This window comes from Camelus dromedarius, chromosome 1 (assembly GCF_036321535.1).
Source record: "Camelus dromedarius isolate mCamDro1 chromosome 1, mCamDro1.pat, whole genome shotgun sequence".
Lineage (NCBI taxonomy): Eukaryota > Metazoa > Chordata > Mammalia > Artiodactyla > Camelidae > Camelus > Camelus dromedarius.
This window is the reverse complement of record NC_087436.1, coordinates 56,284,304-56,311,997: the sequence shown is the minus strand read 5'-3', so window position 1 is coordinate 56,311,997 and position 27,694 is coordinate 56,284,304. Positions and strand designations below refer to the sequence as shown.

The window sequence follows — 27,694 nt, the reverse complement described above, 5'->3', positions numbered from 1 at the left end:
ACTTAAATGGAATTGAAGTTAGATCTGGTAAAGTCTATCCCTAGACTTCAGTCCTGGACTTGAGATCCTCTGGAAAGGAGTGGTCCCCTCACATGGCCGAGAGCAGGTCCACAGAGGGAGAGGACATTCCACGTAATCTCAGGGATGCCCTGCTACGCTTCTAACTCTAACACTACTTTTTCCTAACATAGTGGGGGTTTGAATGTTCATGTACTTTTTTTCCTAAAAATTTCTTTCCTAAAAGAAAAATTTTGTAAGTAATCACAAAATACATCCAACATACAGATTGGATAATTCTCTTTGTAATGATTACACAAAATTTTTAGGTATCAGGTATAAAATCTTCATGTCAAATGTAACAAATCCTTTTGCACTTAACTTCAGGTGCCAGCTGCAGGGTTCTGATGTAAAGAACAGGACCTGTTTAAGGCACTGTCCTTGAGATGTTCTGATGGCAGCAGCTATAGAGAGCCCAGGTGCCACAGCTGTTCTTCACTGTTGTGGAGCTTAGGACACACCTTCCTGTTTTCCCAGGTTAAGTTCAGACCTACATTTTGGGTACTTGTTGGCAAGTAAATGTAACATTTCTGACCCAGGTGCAATGTTTTTCTGCTGAAAATTAAAAAAAAATGTTTCTCCTCCTAAGATTGTATGTCTATTCCAAAGGGACTTCTGTAAGACTCTTTAAGTGCACTTTCTCTATGAGTTAGCTAATGCTTGACCATCATTTTCTTTGTGCCTATCAGTCATTAGATAACGTACTCAGGAATCAGTGTTTGTCTCTCTCTCCCCCTCTTCCTCTTCCTCCCCATCTAATTTCGAATATAAGCTAAAATTCCTCCCACGTTTTGCTTTAAAAATAAAAGCCTTCCCATAATTGCCCTTTCTTATATGCATGGATCGCTCTTGGGTTCCATCTTTATCCCAACAGAGGCTCACCTCCCACTGTCCCTGTGCTGCCTGGTTCTTGAGCTGTATCTTCCAGTCCTCAGTACTGGGATCTGCACAGTGATGCATAGTGAGGATGATAGGGCGGGTTAGCAGGGCTCCTGGAGGCCCACAGCTCACCACAGGAGTCAAGAGTGTCTGGGAGTCCTCCATGGGTGGCCTAGGAGGAGAGCAGAGATTGGAGTCAGTGACAGTTCCACAGTATTTATATACAATGTACTCACTGAGATCTTAGATCTAGAGTTGTACAAATAGGTTCTTCTTAGAGGTGTGTGTGTGTGTGTGTGTGTGTGTGTGTGAGAGAGAGAGAGAGAGAGAGAGAGAGAGAGAGAGAGAGAGAGAGAGAGAGAGAGAGAGAGGGAGAGAGAGAGGGAGAGAGGGAGAGAGGGAGAGGGAGAGAGAGAGAGGGAGGGAGGAGGGTTGAGGCACAATTAAATGGGAAGACATGCCCTTTATACCACGACTTTGATCTTGCAAGACTTGAGGTCTTTCTGGTAACAGTGAATCTGCCAGCATCTCTTTGATCCCCTCCCTCAGACACAAGTCTGCCTTTGGTGATTTCCTCTGAATTCATGTACAGATACTTTCAAAATGGAATGAGATAGAACAGGGTCCTTATGAAGCTACATAACAATCTTTTTTGATAATACTTGCCAGTGGTTTCACAGAGTTTTAGACACTTTTGTGTTTTAGGACTAACTTGAAAAACACTTCAAAAATCTCACTTTAGAATAAGAACACCCTAGAGCTAAACTTCTTCCAAATGACTTTCAGGAATAATTCAGGCTAGTATAACAGATTCATTTTTTCAAGTAAGACCAAGAAAGTATATTGAACTGTGTTTCTATAGCAATGTAAAATTTCTGTACATGTATACTTCATACTCTGAGAATCTGCATGGGACTAACCTCAAAGACCCAAATTCTTTATTTTCACATTTTTTTAACTGCCTTACTCTTTCCCTAACAAGATTGTAATCAACAGGCAATGAATAAATTAACCAAAGCTGTCAGTAGATATGTAAGGAGGCAACCCCAAGGTGTTGAGTGGATTGCCCCAAGTCTCACAACTAGCAAGAGCTCATGCTGAGACTAAAACCAATGCCTTTGCAAAAACAATACTCAAAACAACTTTGTCAGAACAGCATGACAAGAAATCATGGGCTCGTGGAATTTTACAGGAGGAAGGGCCCTAAGGGTCTACAAGCACAAAGCTTCCCTACATCATGTTGACATGTGGTTAGTGCTTTAAACTAATCCAACATTGTAGCCCACTCCTCCTTGAGGGGTCTTCTCATCTATTATCAATTCAAATTTAAAGAACTTTCTTCCTTAGAACAAACACAGTTTGCCTTCCTGACACTTCTCTCCATATATTCTTGACCTGCATTCTCTCCAGTTTGGTCTGAAAGAAACTTTCAAATTTAGAGATTATTATGGTATCTCTAAAAAGTCTTCTTTCCTCCCAACCAAACATCCTCAGTTTCTGCAACTTCAGCTAGAAATACACGGTTTCCCAATCTCTTCCTATAATTCTATCTTTATTTTCATAGAGATGTCTGTCAGTGTTTCAATGTCTTCACTAGAGTGGAGCATCTTGAAATGAATGTAAGATTGTCACCCCTCAGTATCCTTAGAAGGTTGGGTCCAGAACTCCCTGCAGATACCAAAATCCCCAGATGTTCAAGTTCCTTATATAAAATGGCAGAGTATTATATAAAATAGCGTATAACCATTACATAAAAATTATATAACCATTATAAAAATTTTATAATCATTTATAACCAAAAAATTAGATCACCCTTATAAAATATGTCATATAACCTAGGCAAATCCTTCCATATACTTTAAATCATCTCTAGATTACTTATAATACCCAATACAATGTAAATGCTATTTAAATAGTTGCCAGCACGCTGTAAATTCAAGTTTTGGTTTTGGAACTTTCTGGAAAAAAAATTGCTTTTTCCAAATTTATTGATCTGAGTTGGTCAAATCTGCAGACACAGAACCCACAGACACAGAGGGCCAATGACATTCAAGTACACAGTATAGGGGGACTGGTGTTTTCTTTGCTTAGGAATTCGTAGCTATATCAATGCCTCACAAAATTGTTGCCTTAGATTATTTGCAACCAATTAATTACTTATAAATATTATTTAGCAGACATGAGTTAGATGGGAAGATAGAGATAATAAGGTTAAGCAACTCTTTTATAAAAGAAGGCAATGAAGCCCCAAGGAGGTTAAGTAATTTGTTAAAGCTAACCACTCTATGTACTTCTAACATGAGAGGCTCTTACACTGTCTTTATAGGTCTGTGGTTGCAATGATGGCTTTTGAGCCTATAAAGAGAAATTTATATTTAGCTATCTAATTTCACTTAATTGTTTTAGGAAAATTTTTAGGTTGTCTATGCCTTAATGCTGTATCTTTCCTCCAAATATAGGCTATCTCTTCCAGTCTTTTATCCTCCATAAATCTGATATGCCTGCCATTTATGTTCTCATTCTAATCATTTATAACACTGTAATACAAGAATAGGGCAAAGACAGAGACCTTGTCAAGGACACTACTTGAAATCTCTCTCCAGTCTGACATCAATACTTAAGAGCTACTTAGTTCAGTCAAATATAAACCCATTAAAATGTACATTGTACAGTTCATATTCATTTCATTCACACAAATATTACAGAGGATATATCAAGTTCCTTTATAATTGCAATAGCCACCTGAAATGGATTTTTCCCTTGTCTTTACCTATGGTTAATATATTACTACTTCATAATGTAGAAGTTAGCTTACATCTATGGCTTACCCTCATTTAACATTCCATGAATGATAGTAGCTGTTATTTTTTTAATATTGTTGGAAAACTATTCTCTATGGATCTCTCACGTTTCTTCATGGTCCTGATTGTCTTTTCAAGGCAACTGTATGGCAATCACCTTGGAAGCCAAAGATAGTGCTTACCTCTGGAGCAAACGGCAGACATGCCTACTTCCCATTATAAAAGACTCAGGTTCCCTGAGCTCAGTGGTCTGTTCCTGGAGTGCAACCACCCAGTGTATAGATGTCGTCTGTCTTCACCTCACCCTTCCAGAACTGGGGCTTGGGAAACCAGCACAAAAACGGTAATACTTTGGTAAGTGCTACTGCTGTGAGCAATAAACTGCCCTCTGTCTGACCCAGGAGTCTTGCGCCACTTATCAGCATCTACAAAATGGTGGTGGCCAACTTGGTAGGTCATAAGTAAGGTCAAATCTTAGAAATTCCTAAGTTCTTGGTAATTATTTTCATCAGGTCTAAGAACTCAGTTAAAATTTGGCATATTTTCCCCTTAATAAAACTTGGCTATCAGTGCTTCCTCTCTCATTCTAAAATTTCACTAGAATCTCACCAACCTGTGGCTTTTCTTCCTATTCAGAACATTAAAAAAAAAAATGATCTCTTTAGTCTTTTAATATCATCTCCATTCTCACTGAGTAACAACATAGTTTTATTAAGTGTAAAGTTATCAAAATACTTGGAAATGTACTTATTTGGAATTACAGGGTGAGTGGCAGCTTGAGAACTCATTACTATCCCCTTTAGGTTTTCATTTCCTCTTAACGCAGCTTGTCCTCCTTTGTTCCAGTCTGAAATTCATTTTCTTAGAACATGAGTGAAGTCTTGCTTTCACTGCGTCAAAGTTGATATTACGCTGTTTGCCCTAAGCAGTTACCAAATTCTTGCTTAGTTCTGTTTTCCTACTGGAGCAGCAAAAAGTGATGGCTGCATTTTTCTGAGCACTACTCTTACCTTTTAGTTACAAGCGTACCTTGAGAAGTGAGCATTAAACTTTTAAGGATGGAGACTAAAGTGGAATCCACTTCAAGTGGCCCTTACAACAGAGGTGGGGACTGGGAACATCTGTCTCTCGGTCTGCTGTGAGCAGCGGGTGCTGGAGGCAGGAGGAGGAGGGACTCTTCTCATCACTGAGTTGGAACAGAAGGGAGCAGGCTCCCCGCTGGGCCGGGGCGCTGTCAGGCCTGCACTCCCCTGGCATGCAATATTGATGGGCACCATTCTTGGAGGAGGGCTAGCAAGGGAAGGAAGGGGCAGTAGGTGTCAAAAGAATTTATTAACCCAGTGAGGTGCGAGAATGTAATGAATAGGGAAGTAGTGGTGTGGAATTCATAACAGGGAATGAAAAACAAAGAAGTAACGATAAGAATCTTCTGGTGTTTTCAAGATGAAAGAAGTAGCATTGAAATTGGAAACATTTCCAAGCATATACAGAAGGAGCCACTTAGGGAAGGTTAAGACTTAACTACGAAACCAAAGGTTTTCGTATTTTAAATCTATATTTCCTTTATTCACATAAAGGGGTGGGGTTATTAAAATACATAAAACAAAAAGAGTAGGAAATAAATACAAATAAATCTACTTCATATTTTTGCAACGGGCTTTTCTCCTTTATGTCTCATATGTTATCAAAGATATTTAAGCAAACATTCTGTAAATATTAATTGCAGATGATATGGAAATGAACTCAAAGCAAAAATTAGCTACAGAAAGAGCAATTAAGGAGAATTCAGTAGTGAGCAATGATCATGTTTTAAAGGCTTTTCAAAGTCCAACAAGGATAAAATCATGGTTAATGCCGGACGGATTCTAAGAACTCTAGGACAAAGCCCTCTGAGAGGAGTTTTAGTTTCCTGTAGGATTGTCTCCTCCTCTGCTTGCTATTATCAGCAAGGAGAACTTCTCCTACACAGAAGTGCACAATTTACAAAACTTTCATAAAACCTATTGCATTTGCTGCCCAAGGCACACTGGTAAGGTAGTCCAGATAAGTATTTATATTACCTTTTCCCCCCGAAAGAGGCAACAGAAATCTAGAGATACTAACACACTTGCCTAAAGCCACAAAGCTAGTCATGGGCAAAGCTAGGATCCAAACACAAGTCATTTGGTTTCTTTTACACAGTGGTATGTTCTGGGTTCCTTATCTGGACTTAGGGCCTTAAGAAAAGTTTAGGGTCTGTTTGCTAGAACAAGCTCAAAGCTGCTTCTTGAGAAGAACCTGTCTCTGTCTGTCGCTGAGTGGAAATGAGATGCCTTCTATTAACACACATGCCTTTTGTCAGGTCCCTCAGGATGACAATCCCACCCTAGGCTCAGCTGCCTTTTAAAACACACGGTTTCACGTATAACTGGCATTTGGAATATCTGCACTCTAGGTACCCGACAGGGAGTATCTAACTCACTTGCTATCAAAAGCTCAATTGAGCAAAAAAAAATATTTATGGAAGCTACTCTGAAGGGCGTGCCCCCATTTCCCTAGACAGGCCAAAATCTGTCCCTGGATTAAGCCAGAACAGCTAAGTATTGTGCCTGGGACTGAACTGCTGCATCCTTGTGGAATTATTTTACTGAATTTATCCTTGGGCCTTATACTTTCTGCTCACACAGAGGAATACTAACAAAGCTTACTGACGTTTTCATCTTTTAAATGTTGTTCACTGTATGAACAAAATGTTTTCTTTATGAGGAACCAAAAGAGAAATAACTGAGCTTCTTCCAGGCATATTTTTCCCTTATGAACAGATACATGGATCTTGTAACTTACCATGTCCCCCTCTTGCAAGCTTTGAAACAGTAAATTCATGACCTATTAACAAGAAATATGCTGGGAATTACATCAAATATTTTATATTCTAAATGGTCACCTGCTTTATCTTTTCTAATCTTATTTTTTCCATTTTCTCTTTGTTTTCATCCACTTATTTAAAAAAAAATTCCTCCTACTGTAAAGACTGCTTTCATAAATCACTTTGAATCCTTCCTTTAGATGTTGGATTTCAATAAATAAGCACTGTGGAGAACAGTGAGAGAATAAGATTTAAAAATACCTGGACTCCACTCCTTTCCCCCTCTATTTTTAAGTCTTTTTATAGCTGTTCCTTCAAACAAGAATTTAGGACTCTACCTAAAAGGAGAATATCACTGAGTTTCACTGAGAAATAATAATGTCAATTACTACTTTATAAAGCTCCAAACAACACATTAAAATAAATGAAAACTTTCTGCTATATGATTACATACACAAGAAAATTTGGCCCACTATCCTCACATATTACTGTATCATTCATATTCAGTAAATATAAGGACAGTTGTAATTGCCTCACCACTAAGTCACATCTTAAATCCGTCCGACTGGGACTGCATCCTTTAAAAAAGTCCTGAAGGCCAGCCGTGTCCTACAGTTGACAAACCTGATAGCTTTTTGAATTACTATTCTCTTTCTCTACATTTTAATTTTAGTAATACCTCTGTCAATCACTTCCTCCATTTTGAAACTCTCTTTACCTCTGATTTTGTCCTATTATACGTATAACTGTCCATTCTTTCATTCAAAAATACTCACTGAGGTGCAACTATATATATATTAAGCTAGATGCAAACTCCTATCTGCCTTATCCTTACACGTTCCATTTAGTTTTGCTCATCATACTCAAGCCTTAAATAAGAACATTTCCCAAAGTTCTTCCCCCAGTTCTCTTCTTTCTGCCTCTGCACCTTTTCCCTCAGAGGATCTGCTTGCTGGTGACTGGCCTCTGCGTCTCCAGCATGCATCCCAGACCCCCTCTCGCACACATTGCACAACCAAGTCACAGTCTGTCCCTCCTCTCCTTGAAACAGTTGCTGCTTCTGGCCCCCTTTATTGCTCTCCCAATTTTCCCAGTGCCCCAGGCTTGATTCCTGAGTATATTCTTTCTGCTTTGCCACTCTTCTGCCAAACTTGTAACCAGTTGTGAAACACTTTTTCTTCTGAAGTATATTTTTCTTTCCATTCTGCAGACTCAGGTCAGGCTCCTCCTCTCCCCTCTCACTCCCTGATCAATGCCAGGGGCCCAGCCAGGCCCCTGCCTTCACGGGAGACTCTTTCTGTTCCCTCCACAGGCTCACCCTGTACAGTGTCTCCAGGTCAGTCTTTAAAAAGCATTCATATTCTGGCAGCACTTGGCCGCTCAGAGAACTTCCACGGTTCCCCACAGTATACCAAAAAAAAAAAAAAAAAAAAAAAAAAAGTTCTATTTACCGTTATATTTGGAAAGCCTAAATTGATTTTTTTTCTTTTGCCTTTTGAGAAAACTGCTAGGCAAGTAAAGAACAGAGGAAGGGAAAATTAACATTCATATCTTCAATTCAAATTGTTTTTCAATAAGAAATGACAAAAGGCAAAATTTCAGTCTGAGTCAGGCTCATTTTTTTTTAAACTGCTACTGGAAACAAGGCAAAAAGGCCCACATTAGTGCTGTGAACTGTGGGAATTCTACCCATGGTGGGGAAACAGGTTTGCAGCTTCTCCGGGGATGTGTAAAGCAGGAGAGCTAGAAATTGCGAGCGCAGCCCTGCAACTCAGTCCCCTTTCAGGCAGAGACAGCCCATCCTGTCCCTGCAGCTCATTTAAGCTGCTCATCTGCCATTCCAGCTTTCTCTTAGCACATATTCTGTAATGATAAGGCCCCCTCTTGTCACGTTCACTTGCCACATGTAATTAAGTTCACACCTCCCTTTAGACAGTTCATATCAGCAGATGACCAGCTGGATACCACCCAGCTGGAAAAACATCCAGTTTTGGATGCAATAAGGCAATCAGAGAGAGGGAAAATGGAGAAAAATAATCAGAATTTTCCTGTAAATGCCTTAAATTAAAACTCGTCTGATATCCTCACAGTGTCTTCTCTGAAAGAAGTTCTGAGATCATGTAAGGCTAGAAAGGGTCTCTGGTGAGCAGCAGGAAGACACCACATTCAGCAACGCACTATGATCAGAAGGCAGAGGCTGCTTGTGTACAGGGGCCTGCGGAGTAGGGGTGGCGTGTTACAGAGCAGAAAAGCTCTGTGATGAGATAACTTGGGTGTGAATTCCACCTTCCCTCACTTGGTAACTGGGAAAGCTTGGCTATGTGACTTAATCTCCCTGTGCCCTAGTTTTTGATCTTTAAAGTGGCGCTCATCCTAACTTGGAGAGCTGCAGTGAGGAATAAATGAAGTTAAAAATACGCTGACTATATGCTACCTATGTTTTGCATTATTATTATATCCTAAAACACATTCTCATCATTGTGTTTTTATAAGAAAAAATGCACCCAGTGCACGGCAGAAAATTAGTGAAGGGAGGACTTTCTCATTTATTTGAGACAGTTGCCTTCCTGTGTTTAGTCCTTGTTTTATGGTCTCTTGCGCATATTTTCTTTGAGATCTTGAGGTTTCTCTAGCTTAATTTTTATAAACAGAACTTCTTTGATGCACACAGAATTTAATATAGCCAGTCCCTCTGCACTTAACTTCAGGTGGTAGGCATAGTAAGGAGTGATTTATAGTTTCCTTTTCTTTAAAGTCAAAGGCAGAGGAGCCTAAATGCCAAAGTGCCTACTTTATCAGTTTTCTGTTTTCTCTCCATCTAAAGTGTACAATTATCCCGGTCAGGGTGCCGGCTAACCCGTGGGAAGGAAAACCACAGGAGGCACCTGAGTGTCCCATCTTTCAGCCTCAGCATGCCTTGCAGCAGCCCCTTGAGGCGTGATCTTCAGCTAAAGATAGTGGTGATTGGATGGAAAATAAGAGACCCTGAACACCTCACTGCTTCTCAGCATAAAACACAAGTCAATACTCATTTCTGTTTAAACAAAATGTCCATGTTGGCCAAGGCCCTGGGGGCCGGATGTACTTAGTGCTAACCTTGACTCCGGACAAGAGAAAGAAGGAAACAGCCTGGAGTTGGCTAATCTTCATGTCTGCCGCTGCCAAAGCAGGGCGGGCGCTCTCAGGGCCTGTGAATGTTACTTTGCACTGAGAATGAAAAAATGAATATTTGATGTGAGCAAATACAAGCCTTTTAGTGATTTTCTGTTGCTCGAATTTGAGGCCCATGAATAATGCTCAAGGAATTTTATTATTTTCTTAGACAGGCTGGTGTTTGTGCAGGTGAAACTGCACCATGTGAGGGAAACAGTGTCCTGGGTCCTGCAGATTATAAATACCAACATCTCCGCCTGAGAGCGTAATAAAAGCTTTTCGGCTACTGAAGAACAAGACTAAAAATGGATGTTTTCTGAGGATAAGGAAGGAGGAGAAAGGGTACAATGTGTTGTAATGATAACCTAGTTCTACATTCGTCACTCACGCTTTGCCCTCAGAGCTCAGGGCTGAGGAGCCGATGCCTTTCCCCTTGGGGAAAACAATGATAATTACATGGAAGGATCTTCATTTAACAACCTCTCTTATTTTAAGATCTCAGCACACTTCAGAAGCACTAATCAGTCAGGCCTCTAAAGCGCTATTTACCGCGCATACTTTATGTGAGAACGAATCAAGAAAGACCAGATACGATTTGTTAGAGGCCAAACTGAAAACTGAATTTAGGCCTTCGAAACTCCTCTTGTTATTTTTACTTAAAATAACTTCATCTTTATGATTATGACACATTCAAAACAGCCCTTAGATTCAACCTAGTTTTAATCAAACTTAGATCTATACAGAAAGGCCCAAGTGTGGATTTTTTTGGGTGCTAAATGTAAGAAGGTGGTTGGTAACACTTAAAAACTGGAAGACAGTCACAAAAAGAAGAATCTGCAGGTGAGAATAAAGTGCCAGGGGGAGGCAGGGGTTAAGAGGCTGTCTAATTCTTTGTGATCTTTCACCCTATAATGGCAACAGGCCAGACCCCTGAGCCAGGCCACATGAAGCCGATGTCTCTTTGTTTACCCGTGTACCTCCTGCACAATCTACGGATCACATTTCTGGCCATGGTTCTCAGCTAGTATGGACCTGTGGCCGGAAATGTGTCCATATTCAAGACCTGCAGAAGTGTCTGGAGCTTCAAAGACAAAGGAAAGTCAAAGCTGACCTTTTATAGGTCTAGGGGGCAAAGGATATGCCAGAAGCAGGGCACTCAAGACAAAAACACGTTGGCTTTTTTCTTTCTAGTGTACAGTCCTTCAAGTCAGACATTGATAAAGTCAAGTGCACCAAAACAAGCATATTTACCTCATATTTTCTTTCCTGTGTACAGTCACATACATTTCGTAGACTCTCCCTTGGGGAATGGCCCCAGCGGGAATCAGCAAGCTTACTCCTGAATAGCAAAAGAGAAAAGCAGTCACATAAGACCTATGAATCAAAAGAGAACTTCACAGAATGACTTTGAAGCAAGTGAAAAGGAGTAAGGAGATTCTGTGGCCACATAGCCATAAGCTGGCTGCTTTTTCTCTAAAGACATGTAAATATTCATAGCTGCCCCGCTTTCCTTCCTTATTAGCCTTATTTGTTACCACAGCTCCCTCTGAACTGTTACGGAATTGCTTAAAGGAATGATGTAATTTTTTAAACTCCTGTTTTATTTAAGGAATAGACAGATGGTTCCACTGTTGTTTTCCTTGTAAAACGAAGGGAAAACCAACAACTGCTCTTAAAACTTCAAACAGCTGTTAATGATGCATTGTTTCTAATTAAAAAAAGAAAATCCCCACAAGATTCAAAGACAGGAAAATGCTAACCTCAACAATATCAAAAACGTTTACTTCTGAAGTATCTGGTTAGCATCAGTGTTTTTCCATAACAGAATAATTGGTGAAGAACGTTTTTCATCATACATAACTCTAGATAGTGAAAGTCACTGCTAGTTTTAGTCATTGGCAGGGCAGGCAGGTTTTTACTCAGCTGCTAATTGGTGCATTTGTAGGACTATTGGCTTCAGCTCTGTTCTAAGTTAACTGTGCCTATAGCCCTGGTTTGCAACTTGAGGTTGCATCAGAATCACCTGGAGGATTTGCAAAAGCACAGATTATTGGATCCTACCCCCGGAGTTTCTGATTCAGAACGTCTGGGGAAACTCTAGTTCTAACTAGTTGCCAGGTGGTGCCAATGATGGCAGACTGTGGACCACACTGTGGGAACCACTGGCCTGTACCACTGTGGCATCATCACAGAGAGTAATTCAGGGTGGGCAGCGACCTGAAGATACATGGCTCCATGATTTTATTCTAATAAATGTAGTTAATTTCAACTCAATAAAAATGTACATACATGATTGTGAGTACAGGTGCTTGGCATACTGTGAACGCCAGAAGTAAAAGATAATGTTCTCGTCTTTGAGTAGCTTATAATTTACTTAGCAAGGAAGGGGAGTATGCCAAATGAGCACAGGGCAATAAGGAAACGTGACCAGCCACGCTGGAAAGCCTCAAGAGTAAAGAATGGAGGGTTGAAGGGGAATAAGTACTCAAAGCCTTTGTGTAACTGGTTGAAAAGGTTGAGGCATGGCCTTCTTGAGAAGGAAGCCGACATGTGTGCTGTGGTGCCAGGGGAGTGAAGGTCACGCTCGAGTCAGGGTGGTTGGTGAGGCACAGAGTGGAAGCAGGAAGACCACACATGAGGCGCCCAAGCCTCGGTATTTTTATTTTTCCCAGTGGGAACAATCAAATGTTCTTTTCTGTCTGTTATGGGGATGAAACAGAATTATGCATGTAAAGTAACAAGAATAAGGCATGACATATATTAGGTAACTACTGTTACTCTATTAAATAAAGTAATGCATGTAAGTCACTGTTCCCGAGGATAAAGTAGTTAAAACATGCTAGCTCCCTCCTTTCCACTTAGAAGCCTTTATAGTAATTCATATGTGAAAAAGCGACAGGTGTAGAAATGGAAAGGAGAGGTAGAATCCAGTGAATATTATGAATAAAAATGTCTTGGGAATAATATAATGTTTAAACAATGAAAGAATAGAGTACATTTTCATCTATTAATTTTATAGACTTAAAATGTATTTAAAATCATGATTTTAAAGAGCATGCAATAGCATGAGAATAAGTTGAATAAAAGCATTTTATATAATGTATAATCTCAGCTATGTAAAATATATTTTTAAAAAGGAAAAATGATATTCCATTAAATATCTCAGTTTATTAAAATGTACTTTTAAAGGTATGAGGTGAAAAATTGTGAGAGCAAGAATCAAAGACAAGTTCATATTCAGACCTGAAGACCAACTAGTTCTGTATATTACTTGGCTTTATGGCTGTTTACACATTACATTCTCATCTTATGCCACATGAAGACCTTGGTTCAAGCAGATTGTTTCTTTTTGCTGTACCTACAAAACACTCTGTCTTGTCCTAAAGAGCTACCGTATGTTACAGAGGAATCGATTAACCCTCTTATAACTGAGTTCCAAACCCATAACTACTATTAATGAATACCAAACTTTAAACACTGTCACTAACTTCACTATTCACGTTCACTATTTAAGAGCTTTATGGGGCTTATTCTCTAGAAGCAGACAACTAAATAAACTGAAAACTGAGTAATAATACAAAAGAAACCTGGTGAAGTTGTGATTCTGGATAGATATATCAGAAGTAGGAGTGAGTACCTTATAAATACCTTGAGACTGAAGACTGTAATAAAGAGTTAAATTAATAAGTGAAGACTGGGTGTCCGTTATGTCCTCTGATCATCTAAAGATTAGTATTCTGAAGTATTGCTTCCTGTAGGAGTTGGAACTGAACCAGCTGATATGTTTTCTAATTAATTTGTTCTTTTAAAGTGTGATGACAACAGTGAGGGCTTGTGTCTTAATGTTGCCTTCTGAAGTCCTATTAAAAGGAAAGTCAATGGCAGTTCTAAACAATGCCTTGGCAGAAAGTTGTGAGTATAATATTTCTAGAGGAAGTATTCTCAGAGTTGGCTGGAAGAAGATAAGTGGTTTTGCTGATTTTGTCTGCAGTAATGTTTAGTTTACATCGAAAGTAGATTTGGTTTAGATAGGCTACATTTAACTTTTCAGGCCTAATGAAGACAAACAAAAAAGATTTTGGTACAAGAATATGTTTTCAAGCTCTATCTCTGCAATGTAAAAACCTTTAGGAATTACCTGAATTGGGAACAATAAGGTGACCCCCAAGGGAGTTGAAGGTGCCAAACGCAGTGCAGGATGGGTCTGTCTGCCTTGCTAGACTCTGATTCTTCAGGTTGAGGGCCTCATTCTCCAACAAGGATTGGGTCATCTGAGGGGACAGCTTTGATGCAAACTCACAGAGGTCATCCTGGGGTGTGACAGCACCTGAGGTATTGTACACTTTGATTTTCAGGTTAGGCAGTGGATCCAGGATTGGAGAGTTGGTCATTGGGATTTTGTCCGAGACATCATGCAAGGCATAGACAGGTCCTCTGTACATGGCTGCAGCTGATGTGAGGTCTGGGGGTACCGCCAGGAGATCTGAGTCAGAAAGAGAAAGGACGTCCAGTTGCGTTCTTCATTCAGGCAACTTACATTAGTCAGACTTCCCCTGACACTTTCTGAACCAACAGCAAAGCAACTCAACACATATTACAGCTGGACAGACTAACACTGCTGAACACAAGGCAACTAGAGAGCTAGGATCTGTTCTATTATTGGCCACAAATAAATAGATATGTTCATTCTATATTCTGCCTTGAAATCTATTCATTGCTTCTAAGGTATTTAGCTATTTCAACAGACTGTATTCATAGATGGGGATCCTTATTAGGTGACTATAGGTAATAATTTCTCTTGTCTATACTGGTTTGGGGTTCATCTGTAGACCACTGTATTCATAGCAATACAAGATGCCTTGTCAAAAGGAAAAAGACTCAAGAGATCAATCAACCAATCTGTGTACTTAAAAAGTATGACTTGAGAAACCTGTTAGAGAAGGAAAAAACGACTTATGCACCCTGTCAACTTTAATTTGTTATGTGAATGAAGTTAACAAGTAACCAACAAAATAGACCAAAATCCCTGCCTTCATGGAACTTACAGTCCAGCTGAACTGGGTGTTTTCATTGATTCTGAAGACACATAAGGAGGCTGCTTATATGCATAAGTCCAAGTGTGAAGGGCAGTGTCAACTGACCTTGCCTTGCTGCCTTGATGTTCACAGGCTGAAAGCCTCCGTTGAGTGCGGAAGAGTCAATGATGTCAGACTCAAAGTCACGATGATTTTTCCGATACACAAAGAGAGCCACAACTACAGAAATGGCCAGGCAAACTATCACAGCTATCACAATGCCAACATACAGAGCAACATCATCTGAATCAGGAGCAGCTAAAGGGAAGGAGGAGACATTGGATTAACTGGTTAGAGAAATTTCCCACAGTACACATATGTATTGCTATAATTTTTTCAGACATTTATTGCCTTTTTTATAGGTTAATTTCAAATCTATTTCAAAAGCTATATAAAGCAACTGTGGCCTTTCAGTGGAAAATTATCTCTGATTTCTTTTCCTTTCTCACTCTGCATCTATCTAGTCACTAATCTGTCTTAAATTGGGCACCATAACAGACCACTTATTACAAGGCATAAAAAGAAACTGGAGCTAAAACCATCCCAACCCACAAGGAAAAAAAGTTTATTACTAATTTCAGGTGGAAAAGTTTGGGAGGCAGCTATGAATTCACTGACAGTTCTTTAAAAAGATAAACATAAACACTCTGTTAGAAATACCTGGCAGGTTCTGACTCTGTGTATTTATTGAACCAGAATATTTTTCTAAGTATCACTCCAAGTCACAAAATTACTTTCCAGAGCACTCTTCTCACTTTCCCCTAAATCAGTGAAGGGGTGGGTGGGAATGGCGGAACCAAGCAAACAAACATTGGGAGCAAACATGTTGAGTTTGAAAGGTGTACTTTCAGAAGACTCAGATCTGGGGAGCAGAGGTTAATGCTGATAACGCCAGGCTTTTGCTACAGATTCAGTATTACCTCTGAGAACCCTGAGCTTCTCACGGTTTCTTGTCAGAGATTTACACTTGAGCTACTCATTACTGGAATAAAAAAAATAGCTCTATGGTGTACTGAGTAAGATAAAGGCCTGGTTCAATGATCAGAAAGGTCAGACTACCCCCAAAAGGCAATTAAGCATTTGATTAATGCAGTGCGAGGTCAGCTGGGGAGGGCTGTCTCTGGGTAAAGCAAGAAGAAAATTCCTGTAAAAGTTGTACGTTGCCTTAGTGGCATAGAACATGCTTTTTTTTTTTTTTTTTTTTTTTTTTTTTGGTTTTTTTAGGGGGAAGTAATTAGGTTTATTTTATTAATTTTTTTTAATGGAGGTACTGGGGATTGAATCTAAGATGTCATGCATGCTAAGCATGAGCTCTACCTCTTGAGCTATACCCTCCCCTCAAACAGGTTTTAATCCAATGGCAAATGATAATAGAAGCTGACAATTAAAACAAAACAAACTAACACAATTAAATCTTTCCTGAATCCCACAGACATCTTTAAGTCTCTGGGTTTAGTTTTCTGTAATGGACAAAAATTGTCAGCAAAGTTAACCAAAGCTGTTCTGCTCACCGTAAAAGGTGATTAAACTGATACTTCAGATGGTCAAGAACAGCTTTTTTATGCTCAACTTCATACGTGTACATTTTGTAGGGAAAGAATTTTCAGATTTGTAGGTCCCATGATGACCTCCCAAGAGTTGAGGAGCCACTACTTTCTCTTAAGACTCACAGCCATATGATTTTTCTGGTGCAATGATGCATCCCTTGGCTTGCCAGCAGCCCATGTGATCACCCATGCTCTCAAGTCGTGTACCTTCAATACAGCGACAGTACAAAAGAATTCCCTATGGGAAATCCCTTCATCTCTTTTAGTATTTTGTGTTTAAATGTACTATATGTGAAAGAATCTTTTTTCTTTTTAAATGATTGTCTTTCTCAAAGTTTCCAGAATATCTGTTTTCACACCAATCAAGTCAACATTGACAGATCTTTTTGGAAAACCAGTGCCATACCAAACCCTCTGGTTATGTAAGCACTGCTTTCAAAGTGCTGACTTCACTTTGCCACTGGGTTTTATTTGAGGCCCTACAGCTGCATTCTGAACTCTGATCAGAATACTGTATCTAAATCCTTAATGCTTTACTTTACCAGGCTGTAATTACTTACACAACATTCATGATTTCTAATTCAATAGATGTGCATTTTCTCAATCCTTTACTTTTTAGCATTTGAACTCTGCCCTTTATTTAGGTCAGCATATTTCATGAAGTGTTTTGTCAGCTACTGGGACTCAAGCTTTGAACAGTAAACTGATAGATTTTAAAGCTGGCAGAGACTTGAAATAACCCTTTCTTCTCTTCAGCAGTGAAAATCTAATTTGTTTTTCATGTTAGAATATATTAGGTGCCTTTTTCCTGCGTGTACATCTGTGATGCAAAGAAAGGTAAACTTGAACTGGGGGCAATAACGTTAAATGATTATTCAGCAACATAAAAACCAAACATCAAACTTACAAGAAAATCCATATTCATTCTGGGTTCTCTGTTCAGTTGAAATAGGATAAATGAAACCTTGAAAAGAAACAAAAAATGAAACAAAAATGGGAACAGAATCAAATTAATGAGGGAAACAAAACAAGAAGCATGAAAAATGGTTTAATTAAAATAAAAGGAGAAGAAACCTAGGTCCTTTAAAATTCTGGTTCAGTACAGAATTATGATTCTGAATCTCCTGTCTGCTCTGGAGCCTCACTAAGAATTAATAAGTAGGCAGATTGAATTTCAGAGCAAAAACTGGTCTCGAGTCACTAACTTTGGAGTGCTTAAAGTCTTTCTTTTATTGAGCATAAACTCTAATGGATCTAATTTATTTCAGACATCAAGGGTCATTAGCATAAGGAAAATCTTTTTTCCTTATCCCTGCCATATGCTTTAATTCCCAGGACACATTCAGTAAGGCTCTAAACAGTTTTTTTCTCTTTTATTTAATCATAACAGCTTGCTCTCAGTCTAACAGAACCAAAGAAGACCTGTCGTCATTGGTCAAAGGTTAAACACCCATTTACTGAGCTGAGCAAGACCACCTCTCCTCCCTCCGTCTCACATCTACTTTTTGGATTTTTGTTTGTTTTTTGCCTCTCCATTTAACAGGAATCCAATAGGTTTTGCCCAGGGACCAAGCAGTTTGTCAATGCAATGGAAACTGGATGCTTTTTATTTGAAATCATTCAAAAATCAATAGCACCTAGAGGTTATAAGGTTATTTATTTTAGGGCCTCAGAGGAATAGTGTAAATCGGGCAAAATAAAAAGCTCATCCCAATAGTAAATGCAGAAATAACACCAGCAGTTTTATTTTCCTTTCTTTTTAGTGTATTCCAAGGTAGGAAACATAATGATGAGAATGACTGATGATGACAATAACAAAAAAAAAAAATAGCAATAAATGTGAAGTAAAAAATCGGCAGAAAACATTTAAAAAATGTGGAACGTAAATTTTTTGAAATGAAAATCTAGGGAAGAATTTCAAGTATGACATAAGTAGCACCCACCGTTTCCTAATATTTAATATTCTACAACACATGAATTAATCAAATGATAACAGCACCATCTGGATTAATCAAATGAAGATGAGTAAGAACTGCGTGAGTTAAACTTTCCTAGTAATACTCAAGAGCAAAAAATGTAGAGAAACTGCAACTGTTAATTGTTTCAGAATTAAAGGTCTGTAATGATACTAAAGGTAACTCTAAATCATGCCTCAGGTAGATCTTTTGTACTTTGTAGAACACACAGTTCTTAAAAGCTATTTACCTATTTTGAGGGAACTAATTCTAGAGAAACATGCAGTGCTACCTTAATGAAAGAGAGGTTTGCTATAGCACAGACAGGTTTGCTCTGAATTAATTTTTAATGCTTTATTTTAGAGCAATGATTGCAACCTCCTACTCAGTTTTATAAATATTATATTCCTTATTCCAGTTGTCTGAGTCCATGTATTAGGTTTGATTTTCATTTTTAAACACTTCTGTCTGGTAATAACCTTTTTCCATTTGTATTCTGTGAACTCAATAAAAGGACATCTGGGACATATACAAGCACAAGAAAAAAAGGTTATTTATTTTTGAAACCCAAAGACTTAAGACAATATAATTTCACTGCTAGCACAGGAGACCAGATAATTGATGTCACTGTTGTAGGGATGATGTTAAATAGAGGGATGTCAAAGATTTATTTTTTTGAAGGAGGGAGGGCCTAGAAATGAGGATTTAGGGATGGTCTGATGTTCACCCTGAAAATTTTGGTAAGAATCAGAGTGGGCCTGTAGGAGGAAGAAGAAGAGCTGGAACTGACAAAGGGAGAAGCCTGTCTCCAGAGACACAGCACGGGCCGAAACTTCACCCTGTAAAGCAGTTCTGGGTCTTCCCTGGCTTTCATCTCCACTTCCCAGCAGAGTTCCTATTCTTGACAGACAGACCAAGGAATAATAAAGAGGAAGCTGATAATGTTTTCATGTTTAATCTCTACTTTCCCATGTTTATGTACATCTGGACCACTCAATAAATACTTCTGTGCCTTATGGTATTCATCTGAGACTTATTATTCTCAGGCACAGAACTGGAATCCATTCATTCATCCATTCATTCATTCACCTAAGAAGTACTCCTGAACCCTATTACCCCTGGGTTCTATTCTAGGCGTAGGGGTACAATGACAAAAGAGATGGGAAAAGTCACTGCTTTCATTCCTGTTTAACAGAAAATAAACAAAATAATGAAGGTCATTTCAAATGCGTCCTTTTGGAAAGTAAAACAAAAGAATATAATGTGATAGAGATAAAATAATGACCAACTTAGGGAATCAGGGAAGAATCTCCTGTTGAAATGAAATTTAAACTGAAGCTTGTATAATGAGAAAGAATCAAGCAAGTAAAGATCTAGAGGAAACAATGCTCCCTGAAGAGGGACAGTGGATGCAAAAGTCCTGACATGAAACCAGAGCCCTTAGAGGGTAGGGAGTGAGAGGAGAGAGGGAGGAGGTGGGCTCAGGGCGATGAGCAGCAGGCAGGTCACGCAGGCATGACGGTCCATGAGGAGGCATTCAATGTTATTCTAAATAAAATGCAAATCCTGTGAGTGAATGTAATTTTGAAAAGATCACTTTGGTTTCTCTACAGATAATGGAGAAGCAAGGGAGTGAAGTGACAGGATTTTATGGATAGTATCTATGAAACATAGCCTGGGGGATATCTATCAATAGGTGTATCAATATACTTAACAGAGTGTTGCATTTGAGGTTATTTTAAAATTAAAAAAAAAAAAACACCTCACTATTAGTTATTCCTTGTAGCCAACAGTGAGTAATCTAGCCAAACTGTTATTTTCCAACATGGGAAAATTTAAAACAGACAAGTAAGTACTAAGTACACTCACCAATGGTTCAACACCCCAATTTACTCTGTTATGGAAACACTGATAGAGTTTTGGAAGGCAGCTCCGTAAAACTTTTTCCATCCTTTTCAAAACACTTCTGCAATACACAACTAAAACACCACTTAGGAAGCTGGGAATCAGAAAAGGGGATTACTGCTCCATCCCCTAAACACGGGGAACACAGAACCACTTTCTAGAGTTTGTTTTCATACTTCTCCACCTGATCTGTCTCTCACGGAACCACAGGGGACATTTTCTTCAGCTAATGAGGTGATCCTGCTGAGAGTGGTCCTAGCGATAATGAAAAATCACATCTCTGGCAGAACACAGTGCAAAATAATTGTTTTTAGTGTCACTATCAGCAGCCTAGTTCCTAAGTTAGAGATTCCAGTTAACTCTCTTACTACTTTAAAGTCAGGTCGATTGAAAAAGCACCTCGGCTGTTGGCCAAGGCAGTGAAACTGAGATTTTCAGTCTCATGGACTTTAGTCTGAATCCTAGCCCTGTCACTATGAGAGCCTGGTCAAACTATTTCATTTCTCTAAGCATCAGTTCTCTAATCTGTGTAAGGGATTATAAATACTCACTTCCATATAGCTGTGGAAAGGATAAATGAGATTTGTAAAGTGCTGGTACACTGAAAGCAATCAGTAAACGACAACTGCATCAACACCACTATGATGCACATTGTAGGCACACTGGGCTCTTGAGAGATTTTATGTGTAGAGTTGACACAGCCTACTATTTAATAAAATGAATAGGAAATCTGAATTTCAGGTTGCCTAGTTATGACACAGACAAGGAGCCCGGTTTTTCTGAAAAGCCACAACCAATGCACTCTTAAGTACTGTATACTCTTTCACCTTCTCCTTTTAAAGAGGTTTATTCCTGGCCTTTGTGGCTTCTGGCAAAGATACAGTGGCAGGTTTCAGAAGCAAATTTCCAGGGCCAGAGAGCAACTAGATGCTAAAATGGTTTCTCAACCAGAGGTGGTGCCATTTCTAATGTTTGTCATAATGATTAGGGGGTTGTTTGTGGAATTTAATGAGGACCATGGATGCTGAATGTCCTGCAATGGGAGGAACAGTCTTGCCATGGAAGAACTCTCTGGAACAAAACGTACCTCCATTGATAACTTTCAAAGTCACAATCTGTGGGCTGACAGGTGTAGAGCTTGGGGAAGGGAGCAGGACATGCCCCCACTGGCTACAGTAGCCTCAGCAACTTCAACTAGGGGAAACCAACACAGAGCAGTGCCTTTTTTTTTTTTAATCTAAATATCTAAAAATATTATAAAATATTTTAAAAGAATTATTTTCCTATTCAAATAGGAGACTTTCCTGATTCTTATTTGAGAATAGAGATTGGAAGAAGTCTGACTGTGGCGAGAAAGTTTAGGAGAAGGCATGAACAGTTTGAAAGCCAGAGCAAGAGTAGGCTGTTCCTAAATAGCGAAATGCTTCTTATGCTAGGAAGCCATGTCATAATTGCTCAAAACATCCTTTCAAGAGATTATCTAGTTCAGCCTTTTTCAGATGAGGAAAATCCGTCCCATAGATGGGAAATGATAGTTTACAGTCAAGAAAAGTGTTGAGACTCAAATTTGGTTTCCATCCTCCCGTCGGTAAGACTGACAATGTGCAGGGTTTGCACTGACCAGCTCTGGTGGCCCATGCACATCTGTGTTGGCTACAGATCTGGACTGTCAATATAATAATGCTCTGGCTGATGGTGGTTAAATGACTTGAGGAAGGAATGACTTTTTCTAATTTTCACAAGGTCATCCTTTAGACTAGAGATGGGGTTTGCCCATATTTTTCAGCTGATGTCCAACTGTTATAAAAGATGAGAGCCCGTGCCCGAATATTTTAAAAAGGAAAGTGAGCTTTCCTTGGTTTTATACAGCACTAAGTAAGACCAAGTTATTCTTAAGTATATGGCTCGTAATTGCGCAATAACATGCCTGAACATAGCCTATTTAGTGGGTTTATATTTGGGAAATCTCAGGAACAAGCCAGGAGCTCTATGTAAAACTTCATTTCCCCAATAAACGCCAACTGCTTTGATTTTTTCCGGTCTTTTAAATTTTCATGTGCTACAAATAACAGACGACAGTCAAAATGATGATCTTATGATTAAGTTTTTAAAACGGTAATTCAAACTATTTTAGTGCCATAAGTAGTATGTTAATAGAAAAAGTTACCAAGCAAATTTGCCAAGGTGAGAAATATTAGAACTTCTGAGCATCACTGGCCAGGTTTAAATTCCTCAAAACCAAGATTATGTCCTTACTAACTCGCAGCCCCCCAGGATGTTAGAGTTAAAATAGACCTTTGATTAGAATGCCCTGTTCTAATCCCTTTGTAGATACAGACTGAGGAGACGGGGCATAGAGGGATGAAAGGACTTGCCTAACATCACAAAGCTGGTGAAACTGCAACGTGAGGGGCAGATCCCAGCTCTTGAGCTACAGTCTATCCTTCTTATAAGTACTGTCCAACATTAATGAAAATATTTAAGTGAGGAGAGGCAAGGAAATAACAGAAAAGGCTTGCTATGTTCATGGCTTAATTTGCAATTCAGTTATTGAATGAGGTAATGCTAATTATTTAGACTAGAAAATATCTCTCCATGTGAAATATTATCATTGATATCCATGAGAAAACTAAAACAACAGAGAGACTTTTGCCCTTAAATAAAATAACTTCCAAACAGTGTCTTTTGTTTCAAGTGTGGGGTAAGCAAAGACGGGAGCCAAGCTTGGGCATTTCTACTCTAATGTAACTTGAGAGCCTGCTGGGATGACGCAGTTGTCGATGCACGATAACCGCACTGCATGTGGCATACAACCCAGCTGTCAATAGAAATATTTAAAAAAGAAGCTTTGTTTCTCTCAAAAATGATGCCAACAGGAAAAAAGGAATAAACATCAATAACTGGAGGGACACTACATAAAAAGAAAGTCAAGTTTTAAAGCTATAAAAGCTGGCAACTACTTGCTTTCAGCATCCAAGAGCCCATGTGAAAAAGGCTTTTTTCAAAATGAGACAGATTTGGGTTCATATATTGGCTCTTGCACTAACTTGTGGGCGTTGGGTGGGCTGTTTCAGTTTTAGGCCTTGGATTCTTCCTTCCCAAGATAGAGCTATTATTAGGGGAATATCAAAAGTTCTGTTTGTAAGGTTTTTTTTTTTGTACTTTTTGAGTTTTATTAAATTGAACTCAGGTCAATTTTACTTCAGTTTGGCCCTGCCAAACACAGATTCTAGTCAAAAGCAACTAATGCCAGGGCCTTAAGTCACTGTATTTGGTGGAAAGTGAATAAAATTAAAATTCTATCTGAAATTCTTTCAAACTAAAATATATGATACAGTAATTTTTACGTCCTCCAAAGTTTGAGAACCACTGAGCTAAATTTAAGGAATACATAAAAGAAAAGTCTTTCTGTAGAGGTCTGGGAATCAAGTCTGTCTTTAGTTATCAAATTTGTTGTCAAAAGGGAGATAGGTGGAGTTTTACAAGGTGTTCCTGCTTGCCTTCAAGCTTATGCATTGTATTTCAATCTGGAGCTGCACCTATGACCTAACACATGTAAACAGGTTTTATATTGTTAGGATTAAATAGAGGATTAATGAATATCTCATATGGGGAATAGTACATAAGTTATGAATATGACATAACTCAACTATAGTTTATAAAGCATTAAGTGGATTCTAGAAAGGTACATGTTTTTGAATTCTCAAGCTTTTGGTTATTGTTAGCATATTTATCTATCTGAAGTACAAGATACCACTTCATAAGATCTGTCCTCATTTTTATGATCCCAGCATTAGAGAAATCTGTTCTTGATGGATTTTCCCCTCTCCTTGACCTGGCTGCTTGGTCTTTTTCTTTTTTTTTCCTGTCCACCCCCCTCACCCCTCCATGACCTTACACTAAGCCAACATATGTATTTTTCTCATCCCAATTACATTTTGTCTGATGCAAATGTTCTTATTAAAAACCTCAAGAGCCATTCAAAACAAACACATCCAGATTTTGGTTTTTTCCTTTTAGGTTGGTTCTTATCTAGCCAGCCCATCAGGACAGCACTAATGATGTCAAAGGTCAGGCCTGTCAAAGACACTCACGGTCATTTATTATAATTTACCACTCTTCTGAGGGTTTATTTATTGACAAGAGCTTAAAGAACTCCAAATAAATGAATACATAAATCCTAGGACATGACAACAAAAATTGAAAAGACCATTTGCTTATCACTGATAGCAGTTATCTAAACTGCTGTGGTAACTTGTGCTCCAGCCTTCACAGGACAGTCGGCCCTGCTTCATTAACTGATTCACAGCCCTATTCTGAACACTGACAACCACACCCTTCTGAAAATGAATAGCAGAGAATGAACATCTCAGATATAAAAGTCTTATCTCGTGACCCACAGTAGGTGATGAATAAACATCTGAAATTTAACTCAACAGTTGAATAAAATCAAACCCCCAGATAAGCTGCCCAAGTGTTTTCAAAGCAGTAGATTCTCTCCCCATCAATGCTCTTGCAGGAGGATAAATTATTAAATCCAAAGGCACTGATAAATAAATCCAAAGCAGAAAAGACATCTGATAGAAAAAGTAAAGTGACAAGAGTCCTGAAGCAGAGGCTGATTCCTAGTGTACATCACCCTATCTGCTGGTTTCTTCAGGCAAAAAGAAAAGCGAAAGCCCCAGCCCTGCCTCTATGTGATCTTGAAGGAGTCCATGCTTTGCTGTGACTGTGAAAGGTAGTACACTTCGATTCCCTCGGAGTTTCCTTTGCATCCTGGAAGCTGAAGACCTTGCCATTTGCCCTTTCAAACGAATCTGTTTGGGGCTGCAGAGGTGTTCAGCAGGTTCCTGGGGGCTAAATTTCCTAACCACATCCCTGCTTTGAAAAGCAGGAAAATGTTTTACCAGAAAGGAAAAAACCAAAAGCAAACCACACTCATTATACTGGAGACAGCAGAGCACTGTGTTGGGCAGTAAGTCCACGGACAGAATATTTATCTGCCAGCTGGGACATGACAAATATCCAGGACTATACAGACAGAGCTATGACATCAACTTCTTTCAAACTATAGATAAAAGCACTCACTGTCTGACACTGATAATTATGGTTTCCTATCAAAGTGCTGTGTTGACAAGAATTTCACTGGAAACTGACTAGCACCTTCTCAGATGCCTATCAGTGGTTATAAACACATCATGCTAAAGTTAAGAAAGTAAATTATTTCCTCATATTAAAGTAAATTATTTCCTCATACTAAATGCACCTGGGATCCCGGGGGCCCTGGTATGCAGTGTGTCCACAGTACAATTTACACAGACTTCTGCCACTTCCTCTGTACGTGAGAATTAATAGAAGAGCTGGGTGACATGCAAATATTTTAATGAGTAGAAAGTGCTAAATTTGCAGACTGCGTAACATTTTAATTTCCCAAAGTCAGGAAGTTCACTGATGCAGACACAATTCCAGGCAGTTCTTATTTGTAAATTGCAATTTCTAATTTGTCTACTGTGGCATAAACCATCCTCAGCAAGGACTAATTCTAAATTCAGATTTGAACTCTTACATATCCCTATGTGGGACTCCAAACTTCAAATGGGATTAAAAACCAAAGTCCATAGGAACAGATGCAGTAATGTAATAATCTAATTGAGTGTGTTCATAAATATATACAAAATACCATTTCTGGACCAAGCCACATATACATAATCCTTGGACTGCTATTTTCAGAAGGAAAAGGTAAGCATGGGTGAAATCATTGTACACCAACCATGACAAAGTAAGTCTTACTACAAATTCATTATAAACATTATAAAAGTTAAGTTATTAGGTCTTGGTAATAGTTTTATTTCAACATAAATGGCATATATGCTTACTGACTTAGCATTTTTGAAGACTGTCTTAAGTGTTTTTTTTTTTTTTTTTTTTTTGCCTTCTGTACTTCTTCCTGTGCCTAGTGTGTGCTCTCTCTCTCCAGAACCATTTCACGCAAATCCTATTTCAAAATCACATGATGTGGTTTTTGTCCTTTCTTTTGTGGATGTGGTGTACCACATTGATTGATTTGCATATGTTGAACCACCCTTGTGTTCCTGGGATGAATCCAACTTGATCATGATGTATGATTTTCTTTTATGTGCTGTTGGATTCTGTTTGCTAATATTTTGTTGAGGATTTTTGCATCTATGTTCATCGGTGATATTGGCCTGTAGTTTTCATTTTTGGTAGTGTCTTTGTCTGGTTTTGGTATCAGGATGATGGTGGCTGCATGGAACGAGTTTGGGAGTACTCTCTCCTTTCCCATCTTTTGGAAGAGTTTGAGAAGGGCCAGTATGAATTCTTCTTTGTATGTTTGATAGAATTCCCCAGTGAAGCCATCTTGATCCTGGACTTTTGTTTGCAGGGAGGTTTTTTATTGCTAATTCTATTTCATTTCTAGTGAGTAGTCTGTTATCCTCCCAAACTTCAGCCAATATTACAGAGCTACAGTAATCAAAACAACATGGTATTGGCATAAAAACAGACATACGGATCAATGGAACACAACAGATAGCCCAGAAATAAATCCACAGACCTATGGTCAAATCTTTGATAAAGGAGGCAAGAATATACAATGGAGAAAAGGAGAAAAGACAGTCTCTTCAGCAAGTGGTGTTGGGAAAACTGGGTAGTAGCATGTAAATCAATGAAGTTTGAACACTCCCTCACTCCATAAACAAAAATAAACTCAAAATGGTTTAAAGACTTAAATATAAGACAAGACATGATAAATTTCCTAGAAGAAAACACAGGCAAAACATTCTTCCATAAATCTTAGCAATGTTCTCCTAGAGCAGTCTACCTAGGCAATGGAAATAAGAGCAAAAATAAACAAATGGGACCTAATTAAACTCACAAGCTTTTGCACAGCAAAGGAAATCATAAACAAAACAAAACAACCTACCGAACGGGAGAAAATATTTGCAAATGATGCGACTAACAAAGGCTTAATTTCAAGAATATATAAACAGCTCATACAACTTAATAACAAAAAAACCCCAAACAACCCAATCGAAAAATGGGCAGAAGACCTAAACAAGCATTTCTCCAATGAAGAAGTACAAATTCCCAATAGACATATGAAATATCACTAATTATCAGAGAAATGCAAATCAAAACTACAAGGAGGTATCACCTCACACAAGTCAGAATGGCCATTATTCAAAAGTCCACGAATGATAAATGCTAGATAGGGTGTGGAGAAAAAGGGAACCTTTCTATACTGCTGGTGGGAATGTAGTTTGGTGTAGTCATTATGGAAAACAGTATGGAGATTCATCAAAAAACGAAAAACAGAGTATGATCCAGTAATCCCACTTCTGGGTATACATCTGGAAGGAACTCTAATTCAAAAAGATACATGCACCCCTATGTTCATAGCAGCACTAGTTACAATAGCCAAGACATGGAACCACCTAAATGTCCATCAACAGATAAC

At 38.7% G+C, this 27,694-nt stretch overlaps 1 protein-coding gene across 2 annotated transcripts in view; it reads right to left on the bottom strand.

Moving 5' to 3' along the window:
- UNC5C (unc-5 netrin receptor C) overlaps positions 1–27,694 on the bottom strand; it is a 338,935-nt gene that overhangs the window by 25,974 nt on the left and 285,267 nt on the right. The window contains exons 8-12 of one of the 2 annotated variants that reach the window (XM_010980601.3): positions 17,265–17,321; positions 14,877–15,068; positions 13,874–14,218; positions 10,987–11,074; positions 940–1,108 (exon numbers count right to left, since the gene is read on the bottom strand). In XM_010980601.3, the coding sequence (XP_010978903.1) occupies positions 940–1,108; positions 10,987–11,074; positions 13,874–14,218; positions 14,877–15,068; positions 17,265–17,321 (851 nt within the window). The remainder of the gene's footprint in view (positions 1–939; positions 1,109–10,986; positions 11,075–13,873; positions 14,219–14,876; positions 15,069–17,264; positions 17,322–27,694) is intronic. The other variant, XM_010980602.3, reaches the window with a different exon arrangement.